General features: G+C 43.7%; 1 protein-coding gene across 1 annotated transcript; it reads left to right on the forward strand.

Moving 5' to 3' along the window:
* Positions 1 to 661: 661 nt before the first annotated feature.
* chtf8 (CTF8, chromosome transmission fidelity factor 8 homolog) lies at positions 662 to 16,651 on the forward strand. The gene is made up of 3 exons (XM_084334792.1): positions 662 to 915; positions 8,941 to 9,064; positions 15,383 to 16,651. The coding sequence occupies exons 1-3, from the start codon at positions 896 to 898 to the stop codon at positions 15,656 to 15,658; spliced, it is 420 nt and encodes a 139-aa protein (XP_084190918.1). The 5' UTR covers positions 662 to 895; the 3' UTR covers positions 15,659 to 16,651.
* The last annotated feature ends 1,019 nt before the right edge of the window (positions 16,652 to 17,670 follow it).

A 17,670-nucleotide genomic window follows, 5' to 3' on the forward strand; every position in this document is an offset into this window, starting at 1 on the left:
TATCAGTCTCTAAGCCATCCTAGGTTGTCAAAGTGGGCAGGGGTGAGGTGGGTTCTAGGAGTAAGGTCAAGCAGTAGTCTGACCAGTTTGTTTTGAGATGTTTGTAATTTTGGTTTTAGCGCCTTTGAGGTGCTTTGGTACCATGAGGTGCAAGCATAGTCGTAGTACCCCTGAATGAGTGCTCCTGCCAGAGTCTTCAGGGTATTCTTGTTTACCAGAGAGGAGATCCGGTACAAGAAGCGAGTTCGTTGGTTGACTTTTTTTTATTACATTGGATGCCATTTTGTCACAGGAAAGATTAGCCTCTAGGATGGAACCCAGGTAGGTAATTTCATCTTTCCTTGTGACAATATTGTCACCCACTGTAACTGAGAAGCCGTCGGTCTTGCTGAGTTTGTTATTTGAAGTGGGTTATGTTATGAAGTGGGTTATGCTTAGAGTTAGGGTTAGGGTTAGGGTTTGTTAAGGTTAAGGTTAGGGTTAGGTTTGGGTTAGGGAACAATATCAATTGTTGTTGAATATGCGGAAGAGACCCTTCGGCGCTAAACCAATCAGAGAGGGTCTTCGCTGTACGCGGCTAGCCAATCAGAGAGCGTCTTCGTAAACATAGGCTACGGAAAGAAATCACGCGCTTGATTCTGAAAATACGTCACTGTACAGCTAAAATCAGCTGGCGGGAAATACAAGATACTCGCCGTTTTCTGCATTAGCTTTTAGCTATGAATTAGGTGAGCAAAGATTATATATATTTTATATACGCTATCTGAGTATATGTTGCTATTCGCGGCCAGTAGCTAGGATTGATTATTCTACGCTCGCATCCACTCTGAGGCACCGCACAGAGGGGCTGGAAGTACCACCACCACCACCATCATAATCTGTCAGGAGGACAACAATGGTTCAAATAGCTATAAGGTAAGTGAAGGAAGAAGTAAACAAACTCTTAAGAGATGTTTATTAGAGGTAAGTTACAGTAGTGTATATCCCGGCTACGGCTACTCTTAGTTACTTACTTAATTCCACCCCAGGGTAACACTAGTGTTCGCTTACTGCGTTGCAGCAGGTTGATTGATTGATTGATTGAAAAGTTTATTAACAGATTGCAGAATGGGTACAGTACAGTACAGCTCAATACATACAATTGTTAAGGGGATGCAGACCAGAGAAAGACTTTCGTCTTGTTTACATCAGGGTCCCCCATTTTCAATTCATCATATATGACATACATGACATACAGATAGACAGTACTGCTACATCTATACATTTATGACATATCAGATTTGCAAATACAGTACTGTTTGTGATACAAAAGTGTCCAGAAAAGGAGTGTATATACATTTGGCGTAGAAACTGTACATTGGAGGAGGTTGGGTGGGGTGGGGTTGGGTGGGTTGGGTGAGGGCTGTACATTGGAGGTGGGGGGGGGGGGGGGGGGTTGGGTAGGGGACACACACACATTTTACACTGTACATTGGAATACATGACAAAGCCTTACTTGGTCATTTACTGTACAACTGGTTTAGGACATTTGTAGGGGCCAGTTTCGAATTGCAGTCTCCCGTAGGTGTTCTTTGAGAGTGTTTTTGAAAGTGGGTAGTGATTCACATTCCTTTACAGCTTTGGGTAGGGCGTTCCACATTGATGTGGCATAATTGCGAAACGTGTTTAGTCCCTTGTTTGAGCCGAATCTGGGTTTAACATGATTTATGGAGCGCCCTCTGGTGTTGTGATCGTGGTATTCACTGACCTTTGGGAAGTATTTTGACATGTACATGGGTACCTTGGTTGTGTAGTGTATCTTGTAGACCAGGCCCATTGCAAGTTGCTGTACTCTGTCGTCTACTCTAAGCCATCCTAGGTTGTCAAAGTGTGCAGGGGTGAGGTGGGTTCTAGGAGTCAGGTCAAGCAGTAGTCTGACTAGTTTGTTTTGAGATGTTTGTAATTTGGTTTTTAGTGCCTTTGAGGTGCTTTGGTACCATGAGGTGCAAGCATAGTCGTAGTACCCTTGAATGAGTGCTCCTGCCAGAGTCTTCAGGGTATTCTTGTTTACCAGAGAGGAGATCCGGTACAAGAATCGAGTTCGTTGGTTGACTTTTTTTTATTACATTGGATGCCATTTTGTCACAGGAAAGATTAGCCTCTAGGATGGAACCCAGGTAGGTAAGTTCATCTTTCCTTGTGACAATATTGTCACCCACTGTAACTGAGAAGCTGAGTTTGTTATTCGAACCGAAGAGAATGGACTCTGTTTTGCCCATGTGTAATGATAGTTTATCGGCGAGCCATATGCAGATTTTGCCTATTTCCGAGCTGAGGGTTTTTTCAACCTGTAACTTGTTCTTGTCAGAGACCAGCAGGGCTGAGTCGTCTGCAAACAGGAACAAGTTGCAGTCACAAGCTGACGACCATCATTTGCATAAATTAGGAGCAGTAGCCGTCCTAGTATGCTTCCTTGTGGAACACCACAGCTCACTGGGAGGGGGGGGGACAGGGTACCGTTTACCTCCACCATCTGTTCTCTCCCCTCCAGGTAGGATTGTATCCAGCTCACTGATAGACTATCAAAACCAATTGCTTTTAGCTTGTCAATCAGAATGGTGTGATTGACAGTGTCGAAGGCCTTTTGTAGGTCCAGCATGACCATGCCGCAGTATTTGCCCGCGTCCACCTCTTGTTTGATGTGGTCGTTCAAATAGAGAAGGCATGTGTCAGTGGAGTGGGATGTTCTGAAGCCAGATTGGAATTCGTAGATTAGATTTTTTTCCGCAAGGTACTTTTCGACCTGTTCGTATACTATTTTTTCCATGACTTTCGAGATGGATGTAAGGATAGAAACAGGGCGGTAGTTGCCTGGGTCTAATTTGCTGCCCTTTTTGTGCAGGGGTGTTACTCTCGCAATTTTTAAGTCCTTGGGGATGTGTCCCTGTTTTATGGAGAGGTTTATTATGTGTGTGATGACTGGGGTGATGGCGGCTGCTGAGTCTCTGAGGAATTTGGAGGGGATGTTGTCATGGCCAGTGGCCTTGTTCGGCTGGAGGGCGCTCAGTTTTTTTGAGTACCTCATCTGTAGTTACCATTTCCAGTTTGAAGTCGTCTTTGTGGACGCCTAGGTTCTTGTAGTATGCTACTATGTGTTCTACCCCATAATGCCCTGAGTGGGAGGGTAGTTTGTTTACCAGTGTTGTGGCTATGTTTGTGAAGAAAGTGTTTAAGTAATTGGCTACATCCAGCTTGTCTGTGATGAGCGTGTTGTCCGTCTTTATGTTTATGTTTGAGAACCTGGTTTTAAGTTTTGAAGGCGGTTTTGAAGGTGGGTAGGGATTCACATTATTTTACAGCTCTGGGTAGGGTGTTCCACATTGTTGTACTTGTGGCATAATTGCGAAACGTGTTTAGTCCCTTGTTTGTGCCGAATCTGGGTTGAACATGATTTGTGGAACTCCCTCTGGTCTGGTGTTGTGGTCGTGGAATTCACTGACCTTTTATGTACATGGGTATCTTAGTGGTGTAGTCTAGTGCAGTGTTTCTCAACTGGTGGGTCGCGACCCAAAAGTGGGTCGCGGGGCCATTTTGAGTGGGTCGCGGATGTGTGTTAAAAAAAAAAAAAAAAAAAAAATTTTTTTGCACTACCTATCTTTGTGAAAGTGGCTTCTCAACTCTGGTCCAGCTGAAGACAAAGCAGAGGAACAGATTGGACCATCACCCCAGACTCTTGTCAGCAGCAAACAACATCCCCAGTTATCCCAATTAGTTCCCTGGGATGTTAATAAGCTAGGAAGTCTGCTAAGAAGGATATATTATTTATTATTATTATTATTATTATTATTATTATTATTATTATTATTATTATTATTATTATTATTATTATTATTATTATTATTATTATTATTATTATTATTATTATTATTATTGTATTTCATTGTGTTTTAGCCCTAGCTGCACTTTTGTTGCAACCCCAGTTATCCCATTAGTTCCCCCAAACTTAGGTTTGTTATGTTAAGCTAAGAAATCTGCTAAGAAGCATATATTATTTATTATTTTATTTCATTGGGTTTTTAGCCCTAGTTGTAACTTTCTTGTGTTTATTTCATGTTTTTAACAGTGCATGAAAGATTGTGTATTACTGAAATTTTTTCTTTTGAAATAAATCATAGTGGTTCAAATATTTGGGTCGCGACTTAATGACTAAGGAAAATGTTGGGTCCCGAGGCTAGACCAGTTGAGAACCACTGGTCTAGTGTATCTTGTAGACAAGGCCCATTGCAAGTTGCTGCAGTAGTCTGACCAGTTTGTTTTGTGATGTTTGTAGTCTGGTTTTTAGTGCCTTTGAGGTGCTTTGGTACTATGAGGTGCAAGCATAGTCGTAGTAACCTTGAATGAGTGCTCCTGTTAGTCTTCAGGGTATTCTTGCTTACCAGAGAGGAGATCCGGTACAATAATCTTGTTTGTTGGTTGACCTTTTTGATTACATTGGTTGCCATTTTGTCACAGGAAAGATTTGCCTCTAGCATGGAGGGGTGGGAATCACCAGAGGCCTCACGATACGATAGTATTGCGATACTAAATATATTGCGATATGCTGAGTATTGCGATATTAATATTGCAATATATTTATTTGCGATTTATTACCTTTTATCTTTTTTTTATCCACTTTTTCTCCTTATTTTCTATTTTTCTCCCATCCCAATTTCGTGTTTTCCAATTCTCCCCTCCCCTGTCTTGAACGTTGCTCGCATATGCCCCCACTGGTCGGTTGTAGGGAGGATAGAAGCCTTGCATCACGTGTCCCCTCCGGTACACGAGGATGCAGCCTGTCACATCTTTTCACCTGCCAGCGCGGACTCTCATTGGCGAGGTGTGACATGTGGGAGGCTCACACTACCCCCGCTATTTCCTGTCTCTGCTGTGCAGGCGTCCCCCAACCGACCTGTAGGAGTCGCTGTCCACAACGTCCAGATTACCACCCATCGACTTCCACCCGCTGACTCTGCCAATTGAGCCAGTATGACGGCCGGCCCAGGCCGGAGGCAATGCTGACACCCGGATTCGAGACCAGAGTCTCTTGCATTGGTGACGAGCGCAATTTCTTCTGCGCCACCCAGCCACCTTTTTTCAACTGCAAAGTAAAACTTTGTCAACATGTTTTATCTAATAAAATGAAGTTCAGTCTGTTCATCACACTTCAATAATTTTTATTGCAGAACATGGTATTTTCTCAAGCAGACAGATGTAAACACTGTGTTGCATGTACCTGACAAACTGAACTGTTTGTATTACAGTCATATTCCAACTTAACTGAATGCACATGTGTGCGTGTGGACTACTGTACTATTACAGGTATTGAAATGAACAATGCAACTTCCTTATACAAACAATTTAAAAAAATATATAAAAAATTAAATATCGATACTTGGCGTCCCTGTATCGATACAGTATCGCCACGCAAAGTATCGCGATACTACTACGTATCGATTTTTTCCCCCACCCCTACCAGGTATGTAATTTCATCTTTCCAGGTGTAATGATAGTTTGTTATCAGCGAGCCAGGTGCAGATTCTGCCGAGTTCAGAGCTGAGGGCTTTTTTAACCTGCAACTTGTCCCTGTCAGAGACCAGCAGGGCTGAGTCGTCCGTGAACAGGAACAAGTTGCAGTCACAAGCTGATGACATTTCATTTGCATAAATTAGGAACAGTAACAGTCCTAGTATGCTTCCTTGTGGAACACCGCAGCTCACTGAGTGTATTCACATTTTCGCATTTTAATAATGAACTAAAGGGAAACTCTGTCCCATTGTAGTTTATCAAATGAACGACAGAAACAGAATCATAGTAAGAAAAGTGTCAACATTTATTGAACAGTAATCACCATTACACTTAAGCAGCTTCTCTAAGTGTAACTGAGCTGACCTGTGGAAGAGGACAAACTACCTTGGTGGTTAGCAAGCTGGACTTCAGTAAGAAGATTAAACCACTTTGTGAGAAGATAAAACACTCATTGTTAAACTAATATCACTTCAGAAAATTCCTGCACCAGAATGCAGGAAATTAAGTCTTTGTAACAAAACATTTCCTGGTGGGGGACCCCCTGCTTAAAAAGTGGCCTGACTGGGGCTATATTTTGCACTATATTTCCTGGCCTGAATGATTTCCCCAGTCCGGCCCTGGTTAAAAGCCTCCAATGCTTATTAATGTGTGTGCGTTTGAACATTTGCATGTTTCAACCATACATTTCCATTTATTAAAAAAAAAAAAAAAAAAAAAATTATATATATATTTAAAAAAAAAAGATGTTTACCTCCTATAATAGTGGGGGTCGCGGCACTCTGACACCGTTATTTGGGGGTCGCGGCCTGAAAAGTTTGGGAACCCCTGGTATAGACTTCCGGGATTCTGAAATCGGGGAGGAGATTGCGGGGGGAGCATATGAATGAATGTGGATGCGGGCGGCTACGTGGCGCAGTGGGCAAGGCGCTCGCAATGAATGCTGGCGACTAGGCTCGAACAGGATGCCTCCTGTTCGAGCCCCGCTCTCCACATTGCTTTCAGTTTAGCTGGTCGTCCACAGTAATACACATTGGCCGTATTACGGGGAGGGAAACTGAAGGTTGGGGATCGGGCGTTGTGGACAGCGACTCCTACAGGTCGGTTGGTGCGCCTGCGCAGTAGAATCAAGAAGCGACGGGGGCGGGGCCCCTCCAAAGCCCAGACCCCCGACGCTGAAAGATCGAGCCGCGCAGGTGAAAAGATGCGACGGCTGTTACCTCGAGTATCGGAGGGGACTCGTGCTATGTATGACTTAGTCCACATTGCAGCCGGCTTGTGGGAGGTAAGAAACAACGTTCGAAGACAGGGGAGGGTTGAATTGGACGATATGAAAATTGGTATGGGAGAAAAAGTGGATAAAAAAAAATGAATGAATGTGGATGCAAGCCTTGATGTAAGTGGTTGCAGCTACGGCTGTGGGGGTGCTAGAGACATGATCGAATATACTTTTATGCGCCTGAGTCTCCTGAACACGGCGCGACCCATTCCTAATCGATCAGAACTAAATCGGCCGAGCTAAAGTCCCTTTTTCAGCACCTACTCCCCATACGCATGCGCAGATTGTCAACGGAGTCTGAACGGCGTGAGACGACGCGCGAATGAATGTTGAATGTTCCATCAGAGGGGGGGAGCTTGTGGTGGTAGTGTGAGCGGCTATAGACCACTGCACTTAAATATAAACATTAGTCTACCTGGAGACTCAATGAGGTAATTGTAGATGTCGCCATAAGACGCGTCTGGCCATTGAGTGGGATAACTTTTTCATTATCCTGTTCGGCTGAAAGGACACTGGCCACCGAAGCTCCCCCCTCTGATGTAACATTCAACATTCATTTGCGCGTCTTGCGCCGTTCAGACTCCGTTGACAATCTGCGCATGCGTATGGGGAGTAGGTGCTGAAAAGGGGGCTTTAGCTTGGCCGATTTAGTTCTGATCTATTAGGAATGGGTCGCGCCTTGTTCAGGAGACTCAGGCGCATAAAAGTCTATTGGATCATGTCTCTAGCACCCCCACAGCCGTAGCTGCAACCACTTACAGTACATCAAGGCTCTCATCCACATTTATTAATTTGCTCCCCCCGCAATCTCCTCCCCGATTTCAATGTAATGCGGAAGTGCAGTGGTCTATACATTTATGGAAAGTTCAAGTTCGGACCGCAAAGCTTCTGGAAGGGTTAGCGCGACACGCGACTGCTCTCGTACAGCGATGTTCTACCGGCAGCAAAAAAAGTTAGTCTGTCTCAGCCTCTGCGTTATGATATTATGATATGAAAATGTAATTGTAGTGCTGTCAGACCCGGAAACGGGTTGTCTTTTCCCTTTATTTTCTTCCACGAGTGCTTCGTTTACATGTTAGAATCACAACGATTTTCTTCATACCCCTACAGGGGTTTGGTTTACAAACATGTCACATTTTTCACCTCTTATCAGTTTGCAGGTCTGGTTATATACTGTAGTTACTGAAACTGAGTGAATATGGCACAGCCCCACCTAGAACATTTTTCACCAGCCGCCACTGGCCTACTGGCAGCGAACACCAGGTGCCACCAGCTACATTCGTTGTAATAAGCATCTTTGTACAGCTCATGTAAATCGTGAAGCTAATCTAAATCACTTGGAGTGTGAATGTGATATATCACAAGAAACTACTGAACCGCGACTCTCTAACTATGAGTAAACAATAACTCTAACTTACCGTCTTTAGATAATAAAGTACTCAACCGTGACTTTCTTTAACTATGAGTGAACACAACACTAACTTACCATCTTTAGATAATAAAGCTTGAAAACAGAGTTATATGTTTCTTCATCTGTGGAACTCTATTAATGTTAGCTTCACCACCTACTTTGATTTGTTGTGTGGAATTGTATTCCAACTTATAGATGGTTTCAAAGTGACAACAAAAACATTCTAAAAGGACCCATGTTTATTTCCTGTCGCAATATATAAGGAAAGTAGGAAACTATAAAAGAAGAAAGGGTCATCACGTCAGAATACCAGTGTTCTATGCTCTGCTAGTCTGCTTGGTGCCAGACTTTGGTGCCAGTTCTATTGAAGCCTGCAAGCTATCTGATCAATCAAATGTTATGACATCCGAGGTAATAACCTGTTTAAATTATTTTATGACATAACATAAACGAGGAGATGGCTGATCCCATTCAATTCAAGGTCTGCTGAACTGAAAGTTTCCACACTTGGCACCAATGTGTGTTCACGCACTATGCGGTGACCCTTCCTTCTTTTCCAGTTTATTTGTCACAATTTTAGCTAATGCAATAGTTGACTGGAAATACATTTAGGCCCAAACCGTTCCCTAGCAACAGAATTCCAGTGAAAGTGTCTATATACTGATAAATCTTAATGCAGTGTTTTTTCCCTGCCCTCTCTGTCCTGCAGAGGTAGCGTGGACAGCAGCAGCCCTCCGGAGTGGCTGTTGGTGGAGCTCCAGGGAGAGGTGGTACCCAGGCAGAACTCTGGCCTGGCAGGCAACGTGATGGGAGACCTAGTCTATACCAAAGAGGTAACACAGTGGGGGGGGTTAGATGGTAACGATTATGCTCTAAGATTTCCTATCATTTGAACATCAGAATCAGAAAGGTCTTTATTGCCAAGTAGTTTTCACATACAAGGAATTTGCTTTGGTCGTTTTCGGTGCGACATTGGCGGACAGATATTAACAGACAGATAATACAATAAAGAGGTGGAGTAAGATGAAATATGAACTAAGTTAAGCACAATAGAATATAATATAATTATGGAATAAAATTAAATATAGGCCAGGGCTGTACAACTGTAAATAAAGAGGTTGAATAATATTAAATGGGATATAAACTAAATTAAATATAGTACAATCAAAATAAAATGGGAATATTGGAATAGGACAGTGTAGACCCAGCCAGTGTAGACCCAGCCATGTACAATTACGTGTAATAGACAGGTTTCTCGTCCACGCCAGCGTGCGCAGCAAGGAGGCAAAAAGGAACGTAATCCTGGTTAGAGCAACGGGGCGGACTACAATATATTTACATTTGTTAGCCATGCTAGTGATCAAAATAATCAATCCATGCCAAAGCTAGATTTGTAAAAGGTGAAAGACTCACATTCAGCCATGCTGATTCGGCAAAATCAACTTTTAGTCAGGGGGGAGTGCCATGATTTCTCCATAGTGCCCTGTAGCGCTGCAGCTCAACACAGGTAGGGGGCAACTCAGTCACGTGACGTGACTCAATGGGTATTACTGATTGGCTCGAACACATTGTCTTTACAAACCAGAAACCTGTCTATAGGTAATGTAGTTTAGTGCTTGAGTCTGTGTCTGCATGGTAGGCCTGCTCCATTATGGCAAAAATCATAGTCACAATTATTTTGATTTGATTGAAATCACGATTATAGAATAGAATAGAAGTACTATTCTATAGAAGTGTCCCCAGACAAGGCCATCATGGCCACCAGCAACCCGCTTGATCAAATGTCCCCGAGAGAGCTAATCAAATCAGCTCATCATGCTGAACAGCATATGGGACCCAACAACGCACTAGAGGAGATGGACAGTCTGCTAGCACCAAAAAGGGTATTAAATGAATAGTACAAACACCATGCCATCTTTCAAAACATACCGGTAATCTTAACCAGCCAATGGCATGGTAAAACCTATAAAAGATATACACCATCAATGCGTTCACCTGCTATTAACCTCAAAGCCATCAAGGTCAAGCCAAAGCAGACCTCCTCTAAAGAAGTCCAACAAATAAAATTAGCCCTCCTAAATGTCAGATCACTGAATAATAAAACATTTTTAGTAAATGATCTGATTAAAGAAAATAACTTAGATTGCATCTGCCTAGTAGAGACATGGCTCAATAATGACACAGTTACATCAATAATGATAGAGGCTTCTCCACCAGACTATAATTTTTATCAAATACCCAGAAAAAAATCGAAGGGGGGGGGGGGGGTTGCACTGTCATCTGTATTAGATTCTGTCGCCCCACTAAAAATGAAAAAGAAGAAAGCCAGAGCCTCGCCCTGGCTGAACTATAATGCGGTCAACAAAGAAAAAAGGAAATATCGTGCAGCAGAGCGAAAATGGAGAAAAACAAAAACCACCATATGCTGTGATATATACAAAGATGCTTTAACTGCTTATAATAAAACCATCCGCTTAGCAAGGAAAGACTACTTCTCTAAAATCATTACAGAAAACGCTGGAAACTCCAGAATCCTTTTTTCCACTATTAATCTACTACTCAACACTGCCCCTACACCTCCTCAGTCATCAGCGGTTAAGTGTGAAGAACTTGCACTATTCTTTAACAACAAAATAACCTTGATCAGGGCCAGCATTACTCATGATGGAAATAAAGCTGATTGCAGCAAACCGTGCAATGTAACCATGAGAAGATTCACATGCATCACATTAGATGCACAATGAACATTTAGTTAGCCAAAAGTCAAGAATAAGAATAAGAATAAAAGAAAAGAAAATACACGTCAGGAGGGGTTGTTCCATGAATGTTGATTGGACCATGATGACCATTGATTGTCCATGATGATGATTGTCTCTTATTAAACACGATTACTCACTGATTTAAGAACATCATATGACGACTACTGAACGACGACTTACCTTTCTTCTCGACCAAAGGCTGCCTTTCTATCATCTTCTACAAGTTACCTGAGACGTTTCAAAATAACTGGAGAAACATGTTGTAACATCGTAATTGAAATTGAAACTGGATTAATTGCCCCGCCCTACTGCAATGTCCTTCCACCGGGCCAGTAGTGAGGACAATGTAAGCTCAACCACTACAGTACCTGCTCAAGACATTTGATATGTCATATATTCACAATCCCCTTGTATGTCCGCTACATTCATGCTTATCAGATGTCTTTATGCAGCAATTGACCTCTTAAAAGTAGGGATGCACGGTATATCGGTGACCATATCAGTATCGGCCAATGGTGATTTTTTCATATATCAATAATATCGGTCCGATGAGCAAAACCAGGCAGATATATATATATCGGCAAACATACAGTATATCAGCTGGTGATAGTGTTTTTTATTGATTGCATCGGTCCAATGAGCAATCAAATGTATATACTCTCTTTTTAGATTCTTTGTACTCATAAACAGTACTGTATATTTGTAGATCTGGTATGTCATAAATGTCTAGATGTAACAGTACTGTCCTGTATGTCATATATGTTATGATGAATTGAAAATGGGGGACCCTGATGTAAACAAGACGAAAGTATTTGACTGGTCTGCATCCCCTTAACAATTGTGTGTATTGAGCTGTACTGTATTGTACCCATTCTGCAATCTGTTAATAACATTTTCAATCAATTAATCCTGAAAGCTTGCTTTAATCCCAGTAACGTTAGTGAGCTAGTGAGCACAGGTATGTCATTTCATCTTTCCTTGTGACAATATTGTCACCCACTGTAACTGAGAAGCCGTCGGTCTTGCTGAGTTTGTTATTTGAACCGAAGAGAATGGACTCTGTTTTACCCAGGTGTAATGATAGTTTGTTATCAGCGAGCCAGGTGCAGATTCTGCCTAGTTCCGAGCTGAGGGTTTTTTCAACCTTCTTGTCAGAGACCAGCATGGTCTCCCGGCCGCCTGAATACTTTAGACAACAAATGTTTGTTTCCACGTCTCTGATTGGCCACGCGCGTTTCTGGTCATGTGACATGGCGGCAATCGTGGGACCGCAAGTTTCTACACTGGTTAAGCTTAGGCGCTCTTTCGAAGTTGGTTAAGGCGATAGAACTCCAGGTAGTTTGCAGGCTGTTAGACCCGGAAATAGGCGCAGAACTTGCTGTCCCACGATTGGCGCACATGTCACATGACCTGGCCAATCAGAGCGCAAAACTCGAACGCGGAAACAAACATTTGAAAGTATTCACGCCTCCCGGCCACTGCCACCAAGCCTCTTCAACTCATTCAGAACGCAGCGGCCCGCCTGATCTCAAACATACCGAAGTCGGCCCATGTCACCCCACTTCTTAGGGACCTGCACTGGCTCCCCATTGCTGCACGAATCCGCTTCAAGGCCCTCGACCTAGCATACCGTGCAGCAAAGGGAACCGCTCCCGCCTACCTCCGGTCAATGGTCTCTAACTACACACCCTCAAGACCCCTACGCTCTGCATCTTCTGGCCGCCTCAGACCTACTCCTATCCAAGCTCCGGGAGGGTCATCAAAGAGAAGTCGCCTAGTATTCTCAGTCCTTGCCCCACAATGGTGGAATGAACTACCCACCCCAGTTAGGACAGCCGAAACCCGTCCAATCTTTCGCCGTCGACTAAAGACGCACTTCTTCAACCATTATCTGAAAAAAAAATATCGAACCCTAACTAACCTTACTGAAATGAATGAAATGAATGAAATGTCATGCACTTGTCCTAATAAACTAACCTACACTGTAGCACGCAACACTTTGATGAACATTGTTACTCAGCTGATAGAGTTGTACCCTTCCTGATGACTTGTCGTACAGAACTTGTAAGTCGCTTTGGATAAAAGCGTCAGCTAAATTACTAAATGTAAATGTAAATGATGAGTCGTCCGTGAACAGGAACAAGTTGCAGTCACAAGCTGACGACATGTCATTTGCATAAATTAGGAACAGTAGCGGTCCTAGTATGCTTCCTTGTGGAACACCACAGCTCACTGCGGGGGGGGGGGGGGGGGGGGATGCGTGTAGTCTTTTACCAACAAACTTGCAGTTCCGCGTTTGGGTTCTGCGATCTGATTGGCCACTGACGTACACTCTCTCTACACCCAAACAGCGCGTTACGCTAGTTCTGCCTCTAACAGCCTGCAGCCTGCTAGCATTATCCAATTCATATCAATCGAAATAACGTAATGTTCAAAACACGACAAGACAGTTTGCATCACTTCCCACGGTTCTCTGCACTTATTCTACCGGTAGTGCGGTAGTTGTTACCACGGTATTGGGTCTTTGGGTGAATACCTCATTGGCGGGGAAGAAGAACACTGATAGCGGTGTGTGGACCGTCCCGCGAGCCCCACGGGACGAGACCAGGTCGAATTTTAGGGGCACGGGAAACAAGTCTTGCGGGACGGTGGCCTGGGGCTCGCGGGACGGTGGCCTGGGGCTCGCGGGACGGTGGTCTGGGGCTCGCGGGACGGTGGCCTGGGGCTCGCGGGACGGTGGCCTGGGGCTCGCGGGCGGTGGTCTGGGGCTCGCGGGACGGTGGCCTGGGGCTCGCAGGACGGTCCACACACCGCTATCAGTGTTCTTCTTCCCCGCCAATGAAGTATTCATCCAAAGACCCAATACCGTGGCAACAACTACCGCACTACCGGTAGAATAAGTGCCGAGAACCGTGGGAAGTGATGCAAACTGTCTTGTCGTGTTTTGAACATTTATGTTGTGTTGATGGAATCACGTTAATATAGATGAAAACAATACGTTATTTCGATTGATATGAATTGGACAATGCTAGCAGGCTGCAGGCTGTTAGAGGTTAGAGGCAGAACTAGCGTAACGCACTGTTTGGGCGTAGAGAGAGCGTACGTCAGTGGCCAATCAGATCGCACAACCCGAATGCGGAACTGCAAGTTTGTTGGTAAAAGACTACACGCAGGGGGGATAGGGTACCGTTTACCTCCATCCTCTGTTCTCTCCCTCCAGGTAGGATTGCATCCAGCTCACTGATAGACTATCAAAACCAATTGCTTTTAGCTTGGGGTAGCTGTTTGTGTGAAATATCAAGAGAGGAGACTAGAGCGTGTGTCAACTGTGCGTCTGTATTACAACCAATAACATGGCCATCATATAGCTTACATCCTAGTCCCTGCTGGGACGTACCAACTGAACACACTGTGGGGGGTTATATACTAATTCTAGGTTGATTTGATTTTGTATACATTTTAAGGCTCAAGGAGCTGTTTGACTGCCTACCTCAAAGACTGTTCTCTTATTTTGCACATTTTCAGTAAATATTTGATTGAAATTGAAGTTTTATCTGGTGATTATTTGAGTGATTGTTTCATATTCGCTCAGCCAGCTTATATAGGATGCCAAGTCTACATCATTTTGGTTGTTTATAGCACAATAACATCTGATTTAATGGGATGGAAGAAGCGAAATGATCATTTTGAGTAAATATTTAATTGACCACAGCCGCATAAGATGCTGAAAAAGCTTGAAAAGGCACATTGAAAAAGCTTGAAAAGTGCTTGAATTTTGCTTTGGAAAAGGTGTAAGAACCCTGCATATCGGTGCAGGCCTAATCAAAAGCTCTGCCCTCTTTTCTTAAATGCTTTTTTCTGGCTTATTCTTGACCCGCCTATCACAAGTGTTGCGTTCCTCGGTCAAGCTAAGAGAAGTCGGAGATTGCTATTGTTAAATTTCTGATGTCTGTACACATTATTGCAGTTTTTTTTGTACATAGTGATTCTGGACATCTGCATGTATTATTTGAGACTGTTCTTGCCATGCATATAGGAGAGTTTTCTGCATGATAAAAGGAAGCGTCTCGGCACCTGGTGTTGTGACGCAAAGAGCTACATCCTACATTCTGACACATTCTCTTCTGTGTCTCCTCCTCCTCCTTTCCTCCTTCCTCTCTCTCCTCCTTCCTCTCCCCTATCTCCTCCTTTCCTCTCCTCTCCTCTCTCCCCTCCCTCCTCCCTCTTCCCTCTCTCTCCTCCTTCCACTCCTCTCTCCTCCTTCCTCTCCCCTCTCCTCCTTGCTTTCCCCTCTCTCCTCCTTCCTCTCCCCTCTCCTCCTTGCTTTCCCCTCTCTCCTCCTTCCTCTCCTCCCTCTCTCCTTCCTCTCTCCTCCTTCCTCTCCACCGTCAGGGGGGCGTGCCCGTGCTCATTGTAGGGCATCACATCCTGTACGGGAAGGTCGCCAAACTGGAGAAACCTTTCGCCGTCCTCACCAAACACTCTGGCCACGCCCACGGTACTGTCGGTGGCCATGGCGACGATGACAACAACCAGGAAGCCATGGAAACAGAGCAGCAAGGCTCCGGCGGCTCTACCTCCTACACAGTCTCTGCCCTCATCAAGAAGAAACTCATCTTCAAGACACGCCCCAAACCCATCATCACCAATGTGCCCAAGAAGGTGTAGGACTGCGCTGCAGCTGACTAGTTACCAGTCAAATACTTAGTACAACGCCAGGGCTGTGGCTGGTACACTTTCCTAGTTCACATAGTAACTCGAGCAGTAGATCAGACATTGTTTGGAGGTTGTTTCTGTTCTAGAAATCATATTGACGGTTTGAACAACTTCCACCAGTCACTGTGGCTGGTTGGGGGATTCAAAAAAGTTCCGTTTCCTGTCTGTTTTTCAAAGTAATGAGGAGAATTATTTGTGAATGAGGGATTATTACACCAGGGGGTGCCAGAGTATCTTTATGTTGGACATTGGGGTAAATTACTTTATGATATGAATGAGCATGGTGTTGTGGTAAAATGGTTTGATTATTGCTTAATGGTTATGATTGAATCATATCTTTCTGGATTTGATAGTTCTGCTATGCCTTACGCCGTGCCATTATATGAAGGGTTTTATTACAAAAAAAAGTATTGCTCAGGAAAATAGTTACAGTTCAATAAAATGATAAGGTAGCAGTCCTTATATTCAAGCCATATTCAAACTCATTTACTCCCAATAACTGTCAAACTAAATTAATGTGTGCTAAACTGTTTAGAGTGCAAAATAAATGTGTATTGTCTTTTGGTGCAGTGCCCTTTTAAATGGATGATCCACATTTATAAGAAGCCTAAGAGTATAGTGTCTGATTTGCCCTTTCAGTCCACACAAAAAGCACTTAACACATTGGGTTTTTTCTTTTGGTATACTGGAAGCAGAACATTTCTAGCATCATGCTAAGCATGCTAGTGGAAGTCAATGGGGGGGCCATGAAGCATTCTAAATATGGTTGGTATGCTTCTTGCCCCCCCCCCTTGACTTCCACTAACATGGGAACATGCTTATACTTACTGACAACATTATGTTCTTTTTTAAGCAGAATAGTGATGTTTTGCTTAACATGTTTGATACAAAAAAAACATGACTAGTTTTTCATCTTTTGTACATAAATAAATGTTTGAGTCGTCATATCTGGTTATTTTATTACTACCATTGAGGGTTGTCTGAAGTGTATAGGGTTGGTAGGCTACATGTATTATATTTTCAGAAATATTTTATTTCAACGCAATTCAGCAATTGATGAAACTTAACACCTGTATTTTCTTAGTCTCCTATGAAACTAGAAACATTTAATAAATGGAGTCCAAACTGGTCTGAAAGTACAGTTTGTACAGTACTAGAATGAGCTGCCTCTGCATGTTAGGCAGGCCCACCTCCATCTCGAAAGTCATGGAAAAAGTTAACAGGTTGAAAAGTACCTTCCAGAAAAAAAAGCTAATCTACAAATTCCGACCGTGAGGGAGGGGCGACATGTCTCGCCCGCTCAGCACTCCGTTGCTGGGAGCCTCCCTTCTTTGCCCTGTTAGCCCTGGGCATGACGATTTCGGGTTTCGCCGTCGCCAGCTTCTCCATGGGTGACACTGGAGTCTCATCATCACCGCCATAGTCCTCAGCAACGTCATCAACAATAACATAATCAGTAGAATTCTTATTGTCATTGTCACCATCGCCATTATTACCATCATCATCGTCCATGACATTTTCATGGCTATCAACATTATCACCGTTATCATTGACCTTTCCCTTATCATTATCACCGTTATCATTGACACTGTCATTAGTATCATCATCATTATTATCGTTATCATAGACACTTTGAGTATTATCATCATTGTTATCAACCTCATGATCCGGGGTGAGCTTCCCGGCCTACTCCACCAAAGTGTGGGGCCGCTGGAGGATTAAAGTGGAACTTAATCCTATGGCGGGCAAGTTTCTGTAGGGTAGGCTCGATGCTTGTGAAGGCCTCTCGAAGTTCCCGTTCCTTTAAAGTTGGTCCCTTGGTCTGACCACAACTCTGCAGGGGTTGTTCTTCTGGCGACGAATCGCCTCAGGGCCATCAGGTACGCATCCGTATCCAAACTTCGGAGGAGATCTAAGTGTACCGCCCTGGTTGTTAGACACTTAAATATAATTCCCCAGCGTTT

The sequence above is a fragment of the Notolepis coatsorum genome, assembly GCF_963971535.1.
Source record: "Notolepis coatsorum genome assembly, chromosome: 18".
NCBI classification, from domain to species: domain Eukaryota; kingdom Metazoa; phylum Chordata; class Actinopteri; order Aulopiformes; family Paralepididae; genus Notolepis; species Notolepis coatsorum.

Excerpts from the sequence above, each read along its gene's own strand:
- chtf8 (XM_084334792.1), top strand. The coding sequence starts at position 896 with ATGGTTCAAATAGCTATAAG. Across the intron at positions 916-8,940 it reads ATGGTTCAAATAGCTATAAG|AGGTAGCGTGGACAGCAGCA; the intron begins GTAAGTGAAGGA and ends TCTGTCCTGCAG. Across the intron at positions 9,065-15,382 it reads ACCTAGTCTATACCAAAGAG|GGGGGCGTGCCCGTGCTCAT; the intron begins GTAACACAGTGG and ends CTCCACCGTCAG.